Below are 19,803 nucleotides of genomic sequence, written 5' to 3' on the forward strand. Positions count from 1 at the left end.
GGACTTCTTCCACCTCCCCCCCGGTACCCCGCTCAGCTTAGGGGAACAGAAACGGCACAGTGAGAACTCACCGGGGGCTAAACACGCGTGAGCCCTGGGAACCCACACGCGGAGGACTTCCGAGCCCGGCAACACCTGTGGCGGCCGTTCCCACGATCTCAGGTTTTTAAGAACTTGCCAAAGTAAGACATTTGGAGATGCTTTTTCTTGAACAGGGTGCCCTACACTGAATCCACTTTGGGCCCATAAACCGGGATCTGCCCCGGCTGCTGGTCAAACGCCTCTCCTTCACCTCCCTGCTGCGCATCAGGTGTGTGCCGCGCAGTAGGCTCAGCTGCTGTGAGTCCGCAGCCGAAGTCTGGAAGTGTTCTTTGTTATACGAAGATGTTCATTATAATAACTTTTGGTAACAAAATTTCATTGATCGACATGAAAATAGTTTTCAGACCGTATTACGTAATTGGCTCTGGGTCGCATGACGCTAGTTCATTCAGTGGTTTTACTTCCTCAGATGGCCTGTGATACCGAGTGTCCTCTCTCATGATGGAACAAGGTCAGAGCATCACACGGAAATGCAAGGACATTTGAAATATACAACGGCCTTTACGCAAGGAGCTTACCTATGTCTAAAATCTTTATTTCTTGGTGGAAGCAGATAAAAAGAGGTGAAAAAAAGCACAGTTAGAAAAGGTTTCTAAAATATAATGAGTTGAGTACTGAGGTTTTAGTTATTTGTATGGAACATGGGCAACGTAAGCAGAAATATCACTGGAAATTAACTGTGTAGGTCAAGGCTCATCAAATAACTTACAGAATAGAATGATTTTGATAATCACACCGAAATGAACAGAGCCGAGACAACGATTTGTTACTTTAACTATTGGCATCATGGCTAAGAATGTAGGAAAATACTGTATGCCTTAATTTCACTCACTGTGAAATAACAGAGTAACAATATACAGCACAAGGTTATTCTAAAGACAGCTGAAGAGATTTAAAAATCATAGTTTCATTGTCTGGGAGAATAGAAAATTCACTAAAGCCAGTGAGACATTTTATAGATTAGGTGACTTCATACTTATTTATATATTTGCGACTATATATATATATATATATATATATATATATATACACACATATATATATATGGTGCTTTCCCCCAACTTTAACCAAGAATCCAACTTCCATTCTAGGGAGAACTGTAAACATTGGGAAGGCATGTTTACATCAATAAGTTAGGACAACCAGAGTGACCTTTTACAAAGGCATGCTTAGCTGTCATGAAAACCCCAAACGAAGGAAAGACGTACCTGAGTTCTAGAACGCTCGTCACGTTCCCGGAAGGGAATATCCGGCGAACGTAGTTGAAATCCCCGACGTACAGGCTGCCGTCGATTCCGCAGGCCAAGGCCACGGGGGCCAGCAGCTTGTTCCCGTCCGCCTGCCCGTTGCAGCTGGGGCAGGAGATGCTGCGCCTGCGCCCGTTGCCCATGATGCTGCTGACCACCGGGGGCTGCTGGGAGATGAACTGGTTCTCCCCGTTCCCCTTGTACAGGATGCCTAGGAGGAAGGAAACACGACCTCACAGCGCACAGATGGAGAGCCAGCGGGTCGCCACGGCTCCGACTCTCACCCAGTGCCACCGAGGTTGGGCTGGGAACACTTAAAAAGAAATATACATTTTTATTGATGTCAGAGAGGAAGGGAGAGGGAGAGAGAGAAACATCAGTGATGAGAGAGAATCATTGATCGGCTGCCTCCTGCACGCCCCACACTGGGGATGGAGCCCACAACCCGGGCCTGTTTCCTGACCGGGAATTGAACTATGACCTCCTGGTTCATAGGTCGACGCTCAACCACTGAGCCACGCCGCCGGCCGGGCTGGAAAAACTTTAACCCTTTGCACTCGCTTGCTTTTTTCTCGATTCCTTTATTCTACTCGGGATTTAATTTTTTAAATACCCCAGATTTTACAAAGCGCGGCAGCAGAATAAAAAACTGGAGTTTCTTTTCATAAATACTTATTTATTTGGATTTTTTTTTATATTTCAAAGTGAATACATTAAAAAAGAGAGAGCGAGAGAATGGCTATCAAAGCAACCTTAATCTGAAAAAGTGACCGCTAATCACACTCACGAATTTAGTTCTATTGGACGCTAAATTCATTCTGAACTGCCCCAAAACCTCTGCAAAGCCAAAGCCGGACTCTGTCATCGGCTGAAATCTCTCGAGCTGCTGGCAGGACGGGAGTCTGGAATAAGGCACCTTAAGGTCCTGGTCTTCCAGGAGAGTATTTATAAAGGATCTGAGTGGAGCCAGCATGTGGACAGCAGGTAAAGGCAACAGAGTTTGCTTAGTGTGAGTTATATGCTTTATGAGATGAAGCTGCTCAAAAAAAAAAAAGAAATAAATTAAGCTGGTCAACTTTTGCAAGTAATTTATTTCTTTTGTTTTGTGATAGCTAAAGTATGTTTTTTTCAAAGCATATTCACTTGTATTTTACATTAGGTCTACGACAAGTTTTATTCTGGATTCTTGCTTTTTTTCCCCCCTCAGATTCTGGATTCTTGCTTTTTTTTTTCCCCCCTCAGAGTATTCTTTTATTTTTTTCCCTAATATTTGAAAAGTCAAATAACAATATATGTGACCCAATTTGAGTGCAAGAATATTTTTTTTCTCAAATACACTCTAAGAAGAACTGAAAAACAATTTAATAGACCAATTAACTAAGGATTAAGATCTATTAAAAATATCTTGGAAAAGTAACACAGATTTTTATTTTTTCTTTAAAAGAAAACCTCCCCCTCTCCGTTTTGGGTAAACCTGCAGAGAGCACTTCGGATCAGTGGCTCAGTGACTTGCTGAAGAAGGAGACACTCTGGGCGTGTCCGTGGTGAAGATGGCTTCCAATGCAGCACCGGCCCAGCCCTTCCATTCCAACGGGAACACTACTCTGGTGATGAATAGCTGAACGTTCACAAAGCGGACAGAAGACTATTATGTGGTCCCCACTCCAGGCTTTTATAGACTTCAAAAGTACAGCGGACCCTTGAACATGGATTTGAACTGTGCAGGTCTGTGATACATGAATTTTTTTTGCAATAAATACATACAGTGTGTAAATGTATTTTCTCTCCCTTATGATTTGTCTTTTTTTAAAAAAGAGTAGACCGTTTGAAAAGTAAATTTAATTGATGTTTTTAGAAAGAGAGGAAGGGAGAGGGCGAGGGAGAGAAACATCAATGTGAGAACAAAACCCCTGTCAGCTGCCTCCTGCACACTCCCTACTGGGGATTGAGCCCACGCCTCGGGCTTGTGCCCTGTCTGGCAGTGGAACTGGTGACCTTTCAGTGCATGGAATGACACCCAACCCACTGAGCACACTGGTCAAGGCCCTTATGATTTTCTTCCTAAGATTTTCTTTTCTCTAGGTGACTTATTGTAAGGATACAGTATATGATCTACACTAATAAAAGAATAACATGCTAATTGACTGTACCTCTGCGATGCCCACCAGCCAATCAGGAGTGAGTATGCAAATTAACCCAACAAGGATGGAAGGTTAATTTGCATATGCAGGCGTTCTGCTCCACCCCAGTGGCTCCAGGCCTCTGGGCAGCGTGGGAAGGCGGAAAGTCGGCCGCAGCGGAAAGGCGGCTCCGGGCGGGAGGGAAAAGGCGGCTCCGGCCAGAACGAAGGCAGTGCTGGCAGCCAGGGGAAGGAAGGTCCATTCTTGCACGAATCTTCGTGCATCGGGCCTCTAGTACTAATACAACATGCAACATCTATGTTAATGGACTTCGTTATCGGTAAGGCTTCTGGTCAACAGCAGGCTATCACTAGCTGGGTTTTGGGGAGTCAAAACTTATACCCAGACTTTTCGATGAGCAGGGGGTTGGTGCCCCTAATTCTGTATTGTTTAAGGGCCGATTGTGTATCCTTACCTTTCCTTACTAACGCTAATCCCATCACACATAGAATAAACTGTTGTGCAATCTAATCAGTTTGAAGGTGAGCAATGGTAACTAGGAACAAGACCTTACCATTCTGAACATCCAACACGTGATGTTTATCCAGTGTCCAGCCGCCCATGTTGGAAGCGTCCAGTTCGTAGCCTTGCAAAATGGCAGTTCTCTTCTCCCACAGGGTCAGGTCCAAGCATGACTCGTACTCATATCCCACCGACACTGCAATGGAGACAGACCACGTCCCTCTGTCAGCGACAGCGGAAATACAACACACTTCCTTATTTTCCACAACTGTGTTCTGAGACTGTATCTCCACTGATTTATGGGCAGAGTGTAGTTTTTTATATGAGAAGATTTGATCGCATAAAATATTTTTTCCTCTAAAAAAATGACCGCCAAATATTATTTTTGCACTGGTTTTGTTGAAAACTAGTATTTTTACTTTACCATAGTCTTCTTTATTGGGGGGTCATAGCACACAATGAAGTTCAGGTCGGGCACCTAGTTAAGTAGTTAGATCAGATAAATCAGCCCCAAATGGCAATCAGTTCATAACAACTATAAATCTTACTTGCTATCTGAATTATTAGAGCTATTTAGTGTCCAAGGGTATTAAGTTATGAGAAACATTTACAATAAGTAAGACTCAGTACAGCAAAAAAGCCATATTATGACATTATATTCACGTTGTCAGGAATGAACAACAGAATTAACAGTACATTAATTTGAACAAATCACAAAGAACCTCAGAGTTCACAATGCAACATGAATTTTAAAGTTCAGAACAAAGCAAACGGAGTAGTGGCAATTATCTGGCTGCTTTGAATTAATTCAAGTCCACATTACAGATTAACTTCAGAATACCATGTTTGCTCTATGAAAAATGAGTAGAAGGAAGCACATGATCCTTAGTTTTTGATGTTTTCTGAGCCAGAGTTTGAGCTATTTTAAGTATATCTCCACATGTCTAACTTGGATTACACCATCCAGTCACTCTGTAAAACAACTGGTTTGACTGATGTTTTAAGAATAGCCTCTCCTTGAATCGATCTTCTGATCAAAAGAGCTAAAATAATTTTTAGGCACAAATGTTGTCTGATACCCTGATAAACATCACTATGAATCAAAGTTACACTAGTTGTGAGATACAGGAAGACATGAAAAAACTAAGGAAAGCCAGGGAGTTAAAATTATAAAGAAGAAAATAAAAAAAAAAAAGGACACAGACAATAAAGAAAAAAACATGAAAAAAAAAGATAATCTGAAATTTCTTCTAGAACCTTCTTCTAAGATATAATTTCAGCCAGAAAAGATGATGACCTTTTCCTGGCCACATGGAATACATTCCTTTTCCTGGTGCATCCGAGCCAACTGGTGGGCAATTTCCCTGTGACAGTTCCACTGCCTTCCTATCTGCTCACCCATTGGTTTCCATGGCTTACAATTACTTTTAGGTTAATTCTGAATGAAGACAATTTTTCGTTGTTGTTAATCTTCACCTGATGATATTTTCCCCCCATTGATCATTAGAGAGAGAGAGTGAAGGGGAGGAAAGAAGGGGAGAAAGAGAGAAACATCGATGTGAGACAGACACATCGATGGGTTGCCTCCCACACGCCCCCGACCAGGACCAGGGATCGAACCTGCAACTGAGGTACATGCCCCTGACTGGGAATCTAACCCACAATGCCTTGGTCTGTGGGCCAACGCTCTGACCACTGAACAAACCAGCCAGGGCAAGACAATCGGTCTGACGCAGAATACATTTACACGGAACTCACCGACAGCTTCAGACAGACCATAGACCTTCTGATTATACGCGTCTGTTTTGTCCCATATGAAGGTGTAGGCCAAGTTTGGTGAGGCGGGAAACCACTTTTGAAAGAGTCTTCCTACGACAGCTACCATGAGGTGGACCTTCATCAGATTGAAGGGAATCACGGCCTGGGTCATGGTGACCTTGAGGACGGACTTGTAGCCGGCAGCTCTGGAGCTCAGGTAGGACAGTCTGAGGTCTGTGCCCGGGATTGTGGTCTCTTCATGGAGCACCTGGTGTGGATAAAGCACTGGGATCACCTACAGCCACGAGATGAAATACACGGGAAAGAACCGAGAGGAGGCACTGTTCCTAAATGCCCCGGTGAGCTGTGATCCTGCTGGACAACCAGGGATGCACCTGCGGCCAGCCCAGGCTCGCTCCTCCTCCAGGCCTCTGGTCCTTCATTCTGAGTCACTCTGGCCTCAGGGGCTCCCCCTACAGGAGACACTGTGACTGCGCCACCGGGTGACGTGCACGGACTTGCTGGTTTACAGTCACCTGGAGTCTCGCTAGCCCCATCGCCCGGGAGAGTCAGAGCAACATGTGTAAGATGGTTGGCTCAGAACAGGGATGTGGTCTAGGCCGGAGAGCTGGTCTCCCCCAGCTGCACAATTGGGGATTAAACCTCTGCTCTAGCCTCATCACCCGACTGGTCCCAGCCTACAAAGGCAGGAATGATGACAAAAAAAGGCCAATTCATTTGGGTTCAATTGTCGCACATTCCATATCCATGTGGAAAGGTAATATAATAACAGCACATCCTCATAATTAGCTCAACACTGAGCTAGGACTCACCACTGATTCTTATTTTATTTTATTTATTCATTTATTTATTTATTTTTAAAATATTTCTTTATTGATTTCAGAGAGGAAGGGAGAGGGATAGAGAGATAGAAACATCAATGATGAGAGAGAATCATTGATCGCTGCTTCCTGCACGCCCCCCACTGGGGACCGAGCCCACAACCCTGGGCATGTGCCCTTGGCCAGAATCGAACCTGGGACCCTTCAGTCTGCAGGCCGATGCTCTATCCACTGAGCCAAACCAGCTAGGGCTGATTTTTTATATGACAGCAAATGAATTAGTAGTTTAAAGCTGTGAAAAACTTCCTCTGTGAACAATTAATGTGTTATTGAATGCACAATAAGACACTCAATATATACCTTTTGAATCGAAACCGGACTGTAAAAAGTTAATATAATTATCCACATAGGAATTATCTACTGTACACATTAAAAAAAATTCTTAACCCTACCATTTACCCATTGATGTGACTAGTTCAATGAATGCTAACAAATGTATACTGATGCATACAAAACATTATACTTAAGTAGCATATACAAGTCTTCCTAAATGGTTCAGACTCTCCTTGCCAACACTCCTATGAATCTGGGTAACAATGGTAGCCCCTCAATGCCTTACTACACACACTGTAAAGTGCAGGCTCTATCTGTCCCAGAACCTGGGCAGGAAACGCCCCTTTCTCAACTTAGAATTACGTAGTGTTTTCTTTTTTTTGTTTTGTGAATCCTCACTGGAGGATATCTTTCCATTGATTTTTTTTAAGAGAGAGTGGAAGGGAGGAGAGACACAGAGAGAGAAACATCGATGTGAGAGAGACACATGGATTGGTTGCCTCCCGCACACACCCCAACCAGGGCCAGGATCGAGCCTGCAACTGAGGTATGTGTCCTTGACTGGAATCGAACCCAGGACCCTTCAGTCTGCGAGCCTATGCTCTACCCACTGAGCCAAACTGGTTAGGGCTACGTAGCGCTTCCAGAGGCTTCCTCACGTTGCCCTACCAGGATTCCTTACGCAGACAGAAAGGATCGCCTTTTATGTTACGAAATCATGGAAGGGAGATTCAATGCTCAGAAGTGTTTCTCTCGCCCAACTCCTCTCACACAGGACACAGGAATGATGTACATCTGTCATCTCCAAATTTTAATAACTTAAGTAGAACCCTGGGCCCTGGGGGGGCGGGGAGCTGTCAGTGTCAATGGAAACAATAGAATGGCTGAACTGGCACAAAAGAAGGAGCTCAACGAGCTTCCTTCCGGTGTGTGAGCGGCGCTGGCATGAATCTACAACAGGGCCGTGCCGATGCCCTGCGGGAGAGTAAGTGGGCACTGCTACACTTTAACAGACACGCCTCGTTGTTCCAGTCGGGGTTCTTTACCAAACCCACTGACTGAGCTCAGACACACACTGTCTGAAGCAAAATAGTTCTGGAGCATACAGAAACTTTCTAGAGCTCATTCCACTCAGGGAGACCACGGCGTTCAAGATCGACCGTGGGGTATGAGGTGAATCCACGAAACACAACGCATGGTTCTCCCCTCACTGGGTGGAATATCAATGGGTTCGTTTGAAGAACAGGTTCTGTGACTCCCGAACGGCCCTGAAAATGTAAGCGATTGAAACCTAAAGCATACACTCTATTTCCTCTTAGTTTATTTTGAAAATAACTTCCCACACGTTTGACTGGTTTTCTATATGGAAGGCAATCTCTCATTCATGTATTTCCTGTGACCTAGAAATTGCTTTTCTCTTTCAAAGTAGCATGTGTTATCCTAATTTTAATAACGGATTACTGGCTTGACCGTCATTGACCTACTTTCATGGAACACATACCTGTGATTTAGCTCGTTAAAGCATGCTTTCTCCTATGTAATTTAACGGGACCCCGTTATTCTGCATTAGTGGGAAGGTCAGTCCAGCCAGAGGGGAAACAAACCGTTCAGCCCACTTTTGGCAGCCGCGTGGTCTGCGAGGCCTGCTCTGGACCCCATTGCACGTCCGGTTAGAAGCTACATCCTGCCCATTTTACCGTCCAAATCTCTGTCTAACCCACTCCCTCTTCTCCATTTCCCTCACCACCATGATTGTTGGGACCTCTCCACCTGTGCGCGGGATATGCATGGGGCTACGGGGAACGCTAGCCTGCTCACTGATCTCTGTCGCTTAGTTAGCTGTAGAGAAATGCTAAAAAGACTTCATTGGTCCTCTGGTTCCCTATTTTTATTTATTTTTTTAAATCTTCACCCGAGGATATTTTTTCCATTGATTTCTAGAGAGAATGGAAGGGAGGGTGGAGGGGAAGAGAGAGAGAAACATTGACGTGAGACAGACACATCCACTGGTTGTCTCCTGCATGTGCCCCTCCCGGGGCAGGGGAACCTGCAACTGAGGTACATTCCCTTGACCGGGAATCAAACCTGAGACCCTTCGATCTGCGGACCGATGATGCTTCAACCACGGAGCCTGGTTCCTTATTGCCTAAAGAATGCAAGGTCTCCATCGTATGGCCTTTCAGGGCCATTCACAAACTCCCCCACTCTTTCCCCTTATATGCGCTACATTTAAATTGCTCATCAGTTTTTATACTACACTAGAGGCCCAGTGCACGAAATTCGTGCACAGGGGGTGTGTCCCTCAGCCCAGCCTGCACCCTCTTCAATCTGGGATCCCTCTCACAATCCAGGACTGCTGGCTCCCAACTGCTCGCCTGCCTGCCTTCCTGATTGCCCCTAACAGCTTCTGCCTGCCAGCCTGATCACCCCCTAACCACTCCCCTGCCAGCCTGATTGCCCCTAACTGTCCTCCCTTGCAGGCCTGGGTCCCCCCCAACTGCACTTCCCTGCAGGCCCAGTCGCCCCCAACTTCCCTCCTCTGCCAGCCTGGTCACCCCTAACTGCCCTCCCCTGCAGGCTTGATTGCCCCCAACTGCCCTCCCTTGCAGGCCTGGTCCCTCCCAACTGCCCTCCCCTGCTGGCCTGATCACCCACAACTACCCTCCCTTGCAGGCCTGGTCCCTCCCAACTGCCCTCCCCTGCTGGCCATCTAGTGGAGGCCATCTTGTGTCCACATGGGGACAGCCATCTTTGACCACATGGGGCAGCTATCTTGTGTGTTGGAGTGATGGTCAATTTACATATTACTCTTTCATTAGATAGGACTGTTTTTACCACCACACCGCTGCTCACACATTTTCTTCAACTTCCTCAGTGACACTTTCTTTGGCTTCCTTGGGAGTTGACCTCTCTTTTGACATCCCATAATTCTTCATTCACATCCTGATCCTGTTTAGCATAGCAGGATGCGTGTCTTAGTATTCTTTTATCCTAGCGGACTGCCTTGTACATAATAGGCCCTCAGTACATTTTGCTAAATGTTAGATGTCTGTATGATGGAACGGGGAGAAAAAACCCCCCACCCGCCATGTATTCCTGGAACTGTTGACTATTTGAAACCTATTTCAATGACCTGGTTTGCTAGACATCTGCCACCAATGGACAGACAGTGCCTCTAGGTTAAGTCTATTTTAGGACTGGCTAAGGAGGTCAGTAACTGCCAAGTGGACCCCAGGGAGGAAGGACTAAATTGAATAGGTTGCAATGAATTCCTTAAAGCTTCAGCTCCAAGTCTGCTGGACTGTTCCACAGCAAATGAACAAGGTGTCTCGTCTGCAGCGTGTTTGCCTGTGAGCAATCTCATATTGTGTTCTTCTCACCTCCTCTCATCTCCACCTACACTTCCTCATCCCAGGCTGTGAGTGGATCTGTAACGCCGATGACTCCCTCACACAGCCTTACTTCCATCCTCCTCCCTGGACTCTACTCTCACACGGTCACTTCTTACCACCTCACCCCTCACGTCTGTCCAGGCCACACCCTTTCTCCTGTGGACTCATCTCGCCTCCTGACTGGGCTCCTCGTTTCAGCCTCCAGTGGCCTCTCACTCAGAGTGAGCAGCTCTTACCCGCGCCGTGGCCTTCAGTGACTTAGGATTGATGTACCACGACCTTCACTCCAGCCACACCTGCTGCCTCTTTGCTCTTCCTTGAACACGCCAAGCAAGCTCTTCCTTCGGAGCCTCTGAACTTGCTCCTCTGCTCTGCCTGGAATGCTTCTCTTTTTAAGGTTTATTCTTTCACTTAACGTGTCTGATGGAATACCATGTCATCAAAGGGATCTTCCCAAACCACACGCTGTAAAATTGCTCTCCAACCACGTTACCCTGCTTCGTTCTTTAAAAATAAGTCTTATTCACAACCTGACCCGTCTTTGCACATTTGATGTTTCTCTCTCCCTATTAGCTGGTAAGCCCTGGAGAGCAGGTGCTCCTCCGACTGGTTTCTGACCTGCTCCACTCGGACAGTGCTGGTGCAGAGCAGGCGTTCCATGAATACTCGAAGAACGGACCTGACGAAGCTGCGGTGTGCTGCTGTATTTTTGAAAGTTAAGTACTTTTACTTAGCTTTTTATGAATAAAATCCATTATTATGGTGCCAAATGTCCTGCCTTTAGTATCTGAAAGTATTTCTTTTTTGTTTAATCTAAAATATATTTTTATTGATTTCAGAGAGGAAGGGAGAGGGAGAGAGAGATAGAAACATCAATGATGAGAAGAATCATTGATTGGTTGCCTCCTGCACATCCCCTATTGGGGATCGAGCCCACAACCCGGGCATGTGCTCTGACAGGGAATTGAACCGTGATCTCTTGGTTCGTAGGTCAACACTCAGCCACTGAGCCACGCCGGCTGGGCTGAAAGTATTTCTAATTGTAACATATAGGAAAGAAAACAATGCCCAGATAGTTCAGTAGATAAAATGAGTAGTGAAAATATGGCTGTTTCAAAGAAAATTATAAGGCTTTTTTTTTAACCTGTGAGAATAGGACTTTATGAATTACGTATCGTAGACCTTAAGACAGAATATCAAGTTTTAAAAGTGTTATCTTGAGAAAATTAATGAACATTTTCTGTCAAAAATAATCTTTTTGAAAACTTTTTTTACTTATAATAATAATAATCACATGGTGAGTTATTAAGAAATGACCTTGGGCAAGGCAGTCAGGAGGTCAAGTACCTGTAGGCACTAAAACCTTTTCCCAACGAATGAGTGAATTCACGAGCAAGGACGTCATTGCTATTGCGTTGAGGTTGTTTTTCCATCTACATGTAGCTACAATGTAGCTACAACTGCTACATTTATACAGATGCAGCCTGAAGGAAAACAGACCTTGAAGAAATAACAGAGATCCTACTATAACAACATCTAGTTCATGCATATGGACTCACTCCCCCCCTCCCCCACATTCTATAGTTCACTCTATAGAATGACAGAGGGCAGCACTAGAATGATGCAGCCCTGTTCAAACAGCCTTCGGACACCCCATGACCTGACGTGGCTTACTGAGAAGCACGGCTAGCATATCTACCTGCGTTTCAGGGATGATGGGACTGTCTTCGGGAGACGACCGGAAGAAGGTGGATAAAGGCGATGACACGATGATAGGATTGGGCCTCACAAACCCACTCAGATCACAGCTGGGGATGTCATTCTCCTCTTTCTTCATGACCAGGGTGTCCATCACGTAGAAGACGTTCCAGGGGATCCACACGGTGTGGTACTGAGTGAGGAACGGGGATCGCTCAAACACCAGAGTGAGAGAGGCCCCGCCATTTGCCACCAAATCAAACCTAAAGAAAACAAGATACACCTAGTGAATCACCTGGGTCCCATGGAACGACTCCCAGTCCATCTAGTTTAACCTCCTCCAATTAATATGCTTGACAAAGAAAGTCGACTTCTCCTCCCAACTTTCCTGTGAAATAGTTTCAAATCTACAGGAATAGGAAAAGAATGATCCAACAAACACTCATATACCCTTCACTTAGATATACCAATTTATTTACATTTTTCCACATTGACTTTATCATCTACCTATCGTCTCCTTTCTCAGGACCACCTGAGCTTAAGTTGTACATATTATGCAATGTCACTCCGAAATATCTCACCCAGAATCCCCCAAGACAAAGAACTTTCTCGTACAAAACCACAACACTGTCATCATGCCTTAGAAAAGGAAATCAACTCTTAAAGAACGACATGAATAGATGACTCTAAGTTTCTGCTCCGTGTACCGTCACAGATTTCTGGAGCCTAAACGCTGATGTACTTCTCTATCACGAGGGACAATAAAACGTGCTGGGTGATTGAAGAATGTCTAGTTCTTTTTTTTTTTTCTTTTTTTTTTTAGATTTAAAAAAATATAAATTTTTATTGATTTCAGAGAGTAAGGAAGAGAGAGATAGAAACATCAATGATGAGAGAGAACCATTGATCAGCTGCCTCCTGCACATCCCTCCACTGGGGATTGAGCCTGCAATCTAGGCATGTGCCCTTAACTGGAATCGAACCCGGGACCCTTCAGGCCGCAGGCTGACGCTCTATCCACTGAGCCAAACCAGCTGGGGCAAGATGGTCTAGTTCTGCTTCTTAAAGTACGTCAGAGACTGTGCACTAGGACGAACTCACATGCCGTCCTGCCGGGTGATGGTGTAGCCATACTCTGGGTAATGGAAAAACGAGACGTTGACGCCGATGAGTGGCGTGCCGTCCGCAGTCAGCACTTGGCCTCTGATGACGGACGCGAGGCTGTGGGAGACGCAGAAGAGCCAGAGTGAACAAGTGTCTTCTCAGCCCCACCCACGTCCGAGTTAGAGATGATTCCACCTCAGGTAACATCACACACAATCCTTATTCACAAAGCCAGACCCCAGAGGCTCCCAAGGCTGTGTCCCCTCTAATTCCCTGTAACCCACCTTCTCTACATGCCGAGCGTCTGGCCCTGGGTTTTCAATTCGCTGCAATCTGGTTTTGGAGACTTATCCAAACCAGTAATTTAGAGATGAATTTTAAAATGATAAACTGCCCCCTTTTTTTCATAAGTCATATGTCTGGTGCTTACATGAAGAAAAGTATACTTTCCAATTAATTCCGAGGCAATCTGTAAATCTTCAGGGAGCGAGCGATACAAGATTTAAGGGGCAATAAGGAACATTCGTGCAACAACTTTTAATCAGCCGCTGGGTCTCGCTGCATTAAGGCTGCGAAATCGCTGCAGACCCAGGAGTCCGGAGTCAATCACCCCCGGGCGAGCGAGCCGCGGACACCTGCCTCGCCGTCCCGGGTCAGGCCGGTCATCAGCGCCCCGCACAGCACAGCCGCGGCCACAGTCTGCCTGCCGTCCCCTCCTCAGCATTTATATTACCGGGTGAGCGCAGCTAAAAGTGAGAGTGCACTTCTCTTTTGCCTTTTGGGGTTTTTCGTGGCCTCTTTCGAAACATTTCCAACTGTGCCAACGAGCTAAAGGACGATTTACTGACTCCCTAGTGGGTGTCCCGTTATGGCGTGGGCCCTGAAGTTGACAAAGTACGGGAATCGTGTCAAGGACGCTCGCAACGCGAGGTTTGGGGAAGACTTTGCTGAAAGAGGAAAAACTGCCTTAAAAAAAAAGCACCTTCCTCATCTGCACAGCCAGCAGCAGATCCGTGTAAGCTCCCTAGGAATCCGTGGAAGCTCACTCGGAACCCAAGGAAGCTCAGTAGGAATCCGTGTAAGCTACTAGGAATCCGTGTAAGCTACTAGGAATCCGTGGAAGCTACTCGGAATCCATGTAAGCTCACTAGGAATCCATAGAAGCTCACTAGGAACCTGTGTAAGCTCACTAGGAATCCATGGAAGCTCACTAGGAACCTGTGTAAGCTCACTAGGAATCCATAGAAGCTCACTAGGAACCTGTGTAAGCTCACTAGGAATCCGTGTCAGCTCACTAGGAACCTGTGTAAGCTCACTAGGAATCCATAGAAGCTCACTAGGAACCTGTGTAAGCTCACTAGGAATCCATGGAAGCTCACTAGGAACCTGTGTAAGCTCACTAGGAATCCATAGAAGCTCACTAGGAACCTGTGTAAGCTCACTAGGAATCCGTGTCAGCTCACTAGGAACCTGTGTAAGCTCACTAGGAATCCATAGAAGCTCACTAGGAACCTGTGTAAGCTCACTAGGAATCCATGGAAGCTCACTAGGAACCTGTGTAAGCTCACTAGGAATCCATAGAAGCTCACTAGGAACCTGTGTAAGCTCACTAGGAATCCGTGTCAGCTCACTAGGAACCTGTGTAAGCTCACTAGGAATCCGTGTCAGCTCACTAGGAACCTGTGTAAGCTCACTAGGAATCCATGGAAGCTCACTAGGAACCTGTGTAAACTCACTAGAAATCCGTGTAAGCTACTAGGAATCCATGGAAGCTTACTCGGAACCCGTGTAATCTCACCAGGAATCTGTGTAAGCTCACTAGGAATCCGTGGAAGCTCACTAGCAATTCGTGAAAGCTCACTAGGAATCCGTGAAAGCTCACTAGGAATCCGTGAAAGCTCACTCGGAATCACTAGGAATCCGTGTCAGCTCACTAGGAATCCGTTTCAGCTCCCTAGGAATCCGTGTCAGCTCACTAGGAATCCGTGTCAGCTTCCTCGGAATCCGTGTCAGCTCCCTCGGAATCCGTGTCAGCTCCCTTGGAAGCCGAGTCGGGAGGAGGTGCCTAACTAACCTCTTGTTGAAAGGACTCTCCCCGGGGATCACGTGGGTGCTCTCGGCCCCGGTGAGGAAGCCGATGCGCTCGTAGAAGGACTTGGCCGCCTGCTGGGACGGGGACTGGGGGCTCTGGCTGATGACGTCCTGTGGGTCGGGCCGCCCGCGGCAGTAGGGCTGGTTCTGGCAGGAGCTCTGCAAGCAGCAGTCGGGGTCCATGCAGTCGGTGAGGCCATCTGCGGAGAAGAGTAAGCGGTGAGAGACCCCTTCCCACGCCGAGGTGTGGAGAGCGCTCTGGTTGTTGGTTTTTCCCATCCAACGCTTTGTCCCTCCCACCCCCATCCGAGAGTCATTCCCGTGAGGTCTACGTTTGGAACCGATGGAATACAAACACGACCCTAGCAGCTGCTTTCGTCGAGAGTAAATGTTTAGATTGGAGACGGCTGAAAAGAACATGTTGATTCTGAGCAAGAAATAAAAAAGGACTAATTAGAACAGCCCATGAGCAGGGTGAAGCAATATGGACTGGCTCTCTGTGCAATCGCTCCACCCTCTATAATTTAGAGAAAACGCACGAGGAGGTAACACACAGTGTGTGTGGCGAGGGGACGGGCCTCCACGGGCGACGTTCTAATTTGGGAAAGGCTCAGGAAATACCGCCTGTGGGATGAAGCCAATGCAAACCAACACCAACGAGATGAGGCGAGCCCACCACCTCGCGAGGATCCTGCTCTCCCAGGGAAGATAAAAGCATGTTCCAAATAAAACGAAGACGTCTCTCAAACTTTAAACAGGAGCCTGAGCCCCGGGTATGCCTCCCCATAATGGAGATATTAATTTAAAACGTGGCAAATGTAAAAATGCTACATATCGGAAACAATGAGACACTATCACAGAAAACCGACCAATAGCGATGGGGACGTAAAACAGTCACGGGCAGGCTTTGCTGGTGCCTTCTCCAGGAAGCCACACTCCATGTCCATTTAAGCATTTTGTTTGAAACATATCCACCAACCCATTAGTGGCTAAGGCTGCCGCACGCCCCACACTGGGGATCGAGCTCGCAACCCGGGCATATGCCAGGACTGGGAACCGAACTGCGACCTCTGGCTCATAGGTTGACGCTCAACCACTGAGTCAGGCCAGGCTAAGTTCATTTTTCACTGAGCAGTTGATACCCAAGTTTTCACCTGCCTGCCAATTACATTTCTCAATATACTAGAGCCGTGGTCGGCAAACCGCGGCTTGTGAGTCACATGCGGCTCTTTGGCCCCTTGAGTGTGGCTCTTCCACAAAATACCACGTGCGGGTGCGCACGTACAGTGCGACTGAAACTTCGTGGCCCATGCACAGAAGTCGGTTTTCGGCTCTCAAAAGAAATTTCAATCGTTGTACTGTTGATATTTGGCTCTGTTGACTAATGAGTTTGCCGACCACTGTACTAGATTAATAAAAAGCACTGGTTTTTGAAGACTTTAATCACTCTTGGGAGGATGGATGAAATAGTTTTAAAATCTTCAGACACATGTAGCAGGTCTTGGTGTGACTCTCTTATGGCAAATCAGTTGAAAGTATCTAGTTGACCTATATATTTTATTTACACAAGTGTTTTTAAAAAATAACTTTTATTTAAAAAAACAACACACTAACCATTTTCTTTCTTTTCTTTTGCTTTATGCTACCCTTATTAATCCTATATAGTAAAAGCCTAATATGCTAAGTGTCCAACCATTCGTTTGACCATTTGCTATGATGTGCACTGACCACTAGGGGGCAGACGCTCTGACCGGTAAGTTAGCTTGCTGTTGGGGCTGGCCAATCGGGACTGGGAGAGATGGGCTGGACACGTCCTGGAGCCCTCCTGTGGTCCCTCCCTGGCCCCGATCGTGCATTGGTGGGGTCCCTTGGCCTGGCCTGCACCCTCTCGCAATCCGGGATCCCTCAGGGGATGTCGGAGAGCCAGTTTTGGCCCAATCCCCGCAGGCCAGGCTGAGGTACCCCACAGGTGCATGAATCCGTGCACCGGGCCTCTAGTAGAATATAAGCTTGCCCTTCGCTATTTGACAGCAAGCTGAGACAAAAGACAACAGACTACATGAATGGTACTGCGCATCTAGCGGTGGGTGACCAGCAGCCCGGGAGGTGAGAAGCGGAGATCGGGGGTCCTGGCTTGGTGTGTTCTGCCCGCCTGAGGAAGACTGGAGGGAGCCCTTGTGATTTCCCCTGACACCCATTTCCCGTCTTTGGGCAACAGCTCTAAACTCTCACTGGGTGCCCATCCCTCCCCGCCTCAGTCTAGGCACACAGCCCTCATGTCTGCATCAGAAACGGACACGTGACCTCCCTGGTCTAACCGGAGTGAATTTCAGGGGCGATCTGCGAAGAGAGCCCCGGTCCCCCCAGCTTGGAGCTGCCAGCTGTGGAGCTGCTGTTACCTGGGAACCCAGCCCTCTCAGAGGATGCAGAGCCAGAGGCTGGAGGGGACAAGCGGCAGGTCCCGGGGCATCTTTGGGGTTTCTGCACCTGACCTGGCCTCCTGGGCTCTTCAGTCCCAGCAGCAAAGGCCTTCCCTTCTCCCTCTGCTGCCTGGGTTGGGCTTTCTGTCACTCAAAACTGCAAGGACTTAGTTCATCAGGAGACAGTAACCACACCTCTCTCACTGCTGTCCTTGTGGTTCGAAGGGAAAGCTTACGGGGCGAGTACTTGCGTTACGGTGATGGTGCTGGACTACCTTTACATGAGTATTTTAATTTCTGTCTGACCACAATTTCTATACACATGAAAACAGGGTCAGAACTGCCCACAGGCAGATCTTATGACATACTGTTTCCTTGCGATAGGTTTTCATGTAGATGTCTGTTACACGCCTGAAAATGTGTTGCATGTGTTGCTAATCTTCTGACACTGCGTATTAGTCCTCTGGGAAAAATATAAAATCATGTTTTAATAAAATCAAATGAAACTGGACTTTGAAACTTAATATGAATTCATCGAAATATTACTTTCTTAGCCAAAAGGCCACGGAAATGAGAAATGTCTAAATATTTCTCAATATTTCTAGTGGAAGAAAGATGAAACTACGCTACAGGCTTATTTTTCATGAAGATAAATTCTAAGAGTGCAATACAGCGCATTTCCCCTCCATCTCTTTCAAAGGAGCAGGAGCACAGTTATTGCGATTCAGACTTTAAAGTAGTCAACTGTTGAACCATTGCCCCAATATCACTACTGACTTAAAAAAAAAAAACAATTAAAAATAAAACTCCATGGATTTAGAATGCATCTGGCATGGGAGAGCTATTTAACGCAAACATTTCCTAATATTCCTGCAGTTCCACCTTACGTTCATTCTTTAACATGAGTAGAAACTAGTCAATAAAGTACTTCCAAGTACTGTATTATATTGTATGTCCATTATTCTGATAAATTAAGGTTTAAACGTTCCCCACTCTCTTTTTCCCCACCACACTCGCACCGTGGCTTCCCGCAGGCGCTGTATGGCTCAGTGACCGAGGAGGAGTGCTCGAATTCAGCCATTCATCTTTGTTAGTTTATAAAAAGCAAATGTACATCTGGCATGCAGTCCGCAGGTCATAAAACTGCATGAGATCGACACCTTCTGAACGAATCAGCTGGGAATGCATTTTTACAAGCCTCTCTGCGAACATCCATCAGAGAAGGAATCTCCTTTTCAGCAGCCAAGATGCAGGGACACACTGTTTGTTATTTTTTTTCGCGGGAGTTGATCAGTAACTTGCCCAAGCAAATGAAGGATGGTTATGAATCTGGCTCCCCACAAACGGGGAAAACATTTTTCTTTCTTTGTCTGTACTTACATGGCTGGGGCTATCTGGTACCTCTAAGCTGATGACCCACTTGCCCAAACGTATATTGTGGCAAAATTGTCCTGGTGGAATAGCTTCTTAAAATCATCGAGATTCCATTTGAATCTCAAGAATATTAGGCTGGCTTAAATTTATATTGGTGTAGAAGCCATATCTAGTAGAATGAATCATAAAAAAATCTCCAGAAAATCAGAAATGTTCAGACGTGCTGAACAACAACGTCAATAGCAATTAAGAGCATTTCTCTTTTCAGCTGAAGCTTTGCGATATAAGTGGTACTTGGAGGTAAAGTAGGTAATATCGCTTATGCTTTCGCTCAACCTTTTCTTAAAAATATATTTTTAGTGACTTCAGAGAGGCAGGGAGAGGCAGAAAGAGGTAGAAACATCAATGATGAGAGAGAATCGCTGATGAGCTGCCTCCTGCACATGCCCCACTGGGGATGGAGCCCGCAACCCAGGCATGTGCCCCTGACCGGGAATCGAACCGTGACCTCCTGGTTCATAGGCTGAGGCTCAACCACTGAGCCACGCTGGCTGGGCTCAGTCTTTAATATTGTTGCTCCAGTTTTCATTTTTAAACACGTTCTTGTCATTCCTTAGGCTTCCATTGGGCTTTTAGACAGTGGGTGGGAAGCTTATTTTGCAAAGGGCCAGACAATACACATTTTAGTCTCTGTGGGCCATTGGGTCTCTGCTGCAGCTCTTGAGCTGCCTTTAGAGCAAGCACTAAAGCAGCCCAGCCGAAGAAGGCATGTAAATGAATAGGTGTGACTATGTCCCAAT

At 46.4% G+C, this 19,803-nt stretch overlaps 1 protein-coding gene across 9 annotated transcripts in view; it reads right to left on the minus strand.

Moving 5' to 3' along the window:
• TENM3 (teneurin transmembrane protein 3) overlaps nucleotides 1–19,803 on the minus strand; it is a 439,075-nt gene that overhangs the window by 46,628 nt on the left and 372,644 nt on the right. For 5 of the 9 annotated variants that reach the window (XM_054720168.1, XM_054720165.1, XM_054720163.1 and 2 more), the window contains 6 exons: nucleotides 15,193–15,409; nucleotides 13,116–13,235; nucleotides 12,016–12,277; nucleotides 5,750–6,017; nucleotides 4,044–4,187; nucleotides 1,311–1,560 (listed from right to left, as the gene is read on the minus strand). In XM_054720168.1, coding sequence (XP_054576143.1) covers nucleotides 1,311–1,560; nucleotides 4,044–4,187; nucleotides 5,750–6,017; nucleotides 12,016–12,277; nucleotides 13,116–13,235; nucleotides 15,193–15,409 — 1,261 coding nt within the window. Of the gene's footprint in view, nucleotides 1–620; nucleotides 642–1,310; nucleotides 1,561–4,043; nucleotides 4,188–5,749; nucleotides 6,018–12,015; nucleotides 12,278–13,115; nucleotides 13,236–15,192; nucleotides 15,410–19,803 lie in introns of all 9 variants that reach the window. The other 4 variants (XM_054720166.1, XM_054720162.1, XM_054720160.1 and 1 more) reach the window with 1 other exon arrangement.

The sequence above is a fragment of the Eptesicus fuscus genome, chromosome 8 (assembly GCF_027574615.1).
Source record: "Eptesicus fuscus isolate TK198812 chromosome 8, DD_ASM_mEF_20220401, whole genome shotgun sequence".
Classification (NCBI taxonomy): Eukaryota; Metazoa; Chordata; class Mammalia; order Chiroptera; family Vespertilionidae; genus Eptesicus; species Eptesicus fuscus.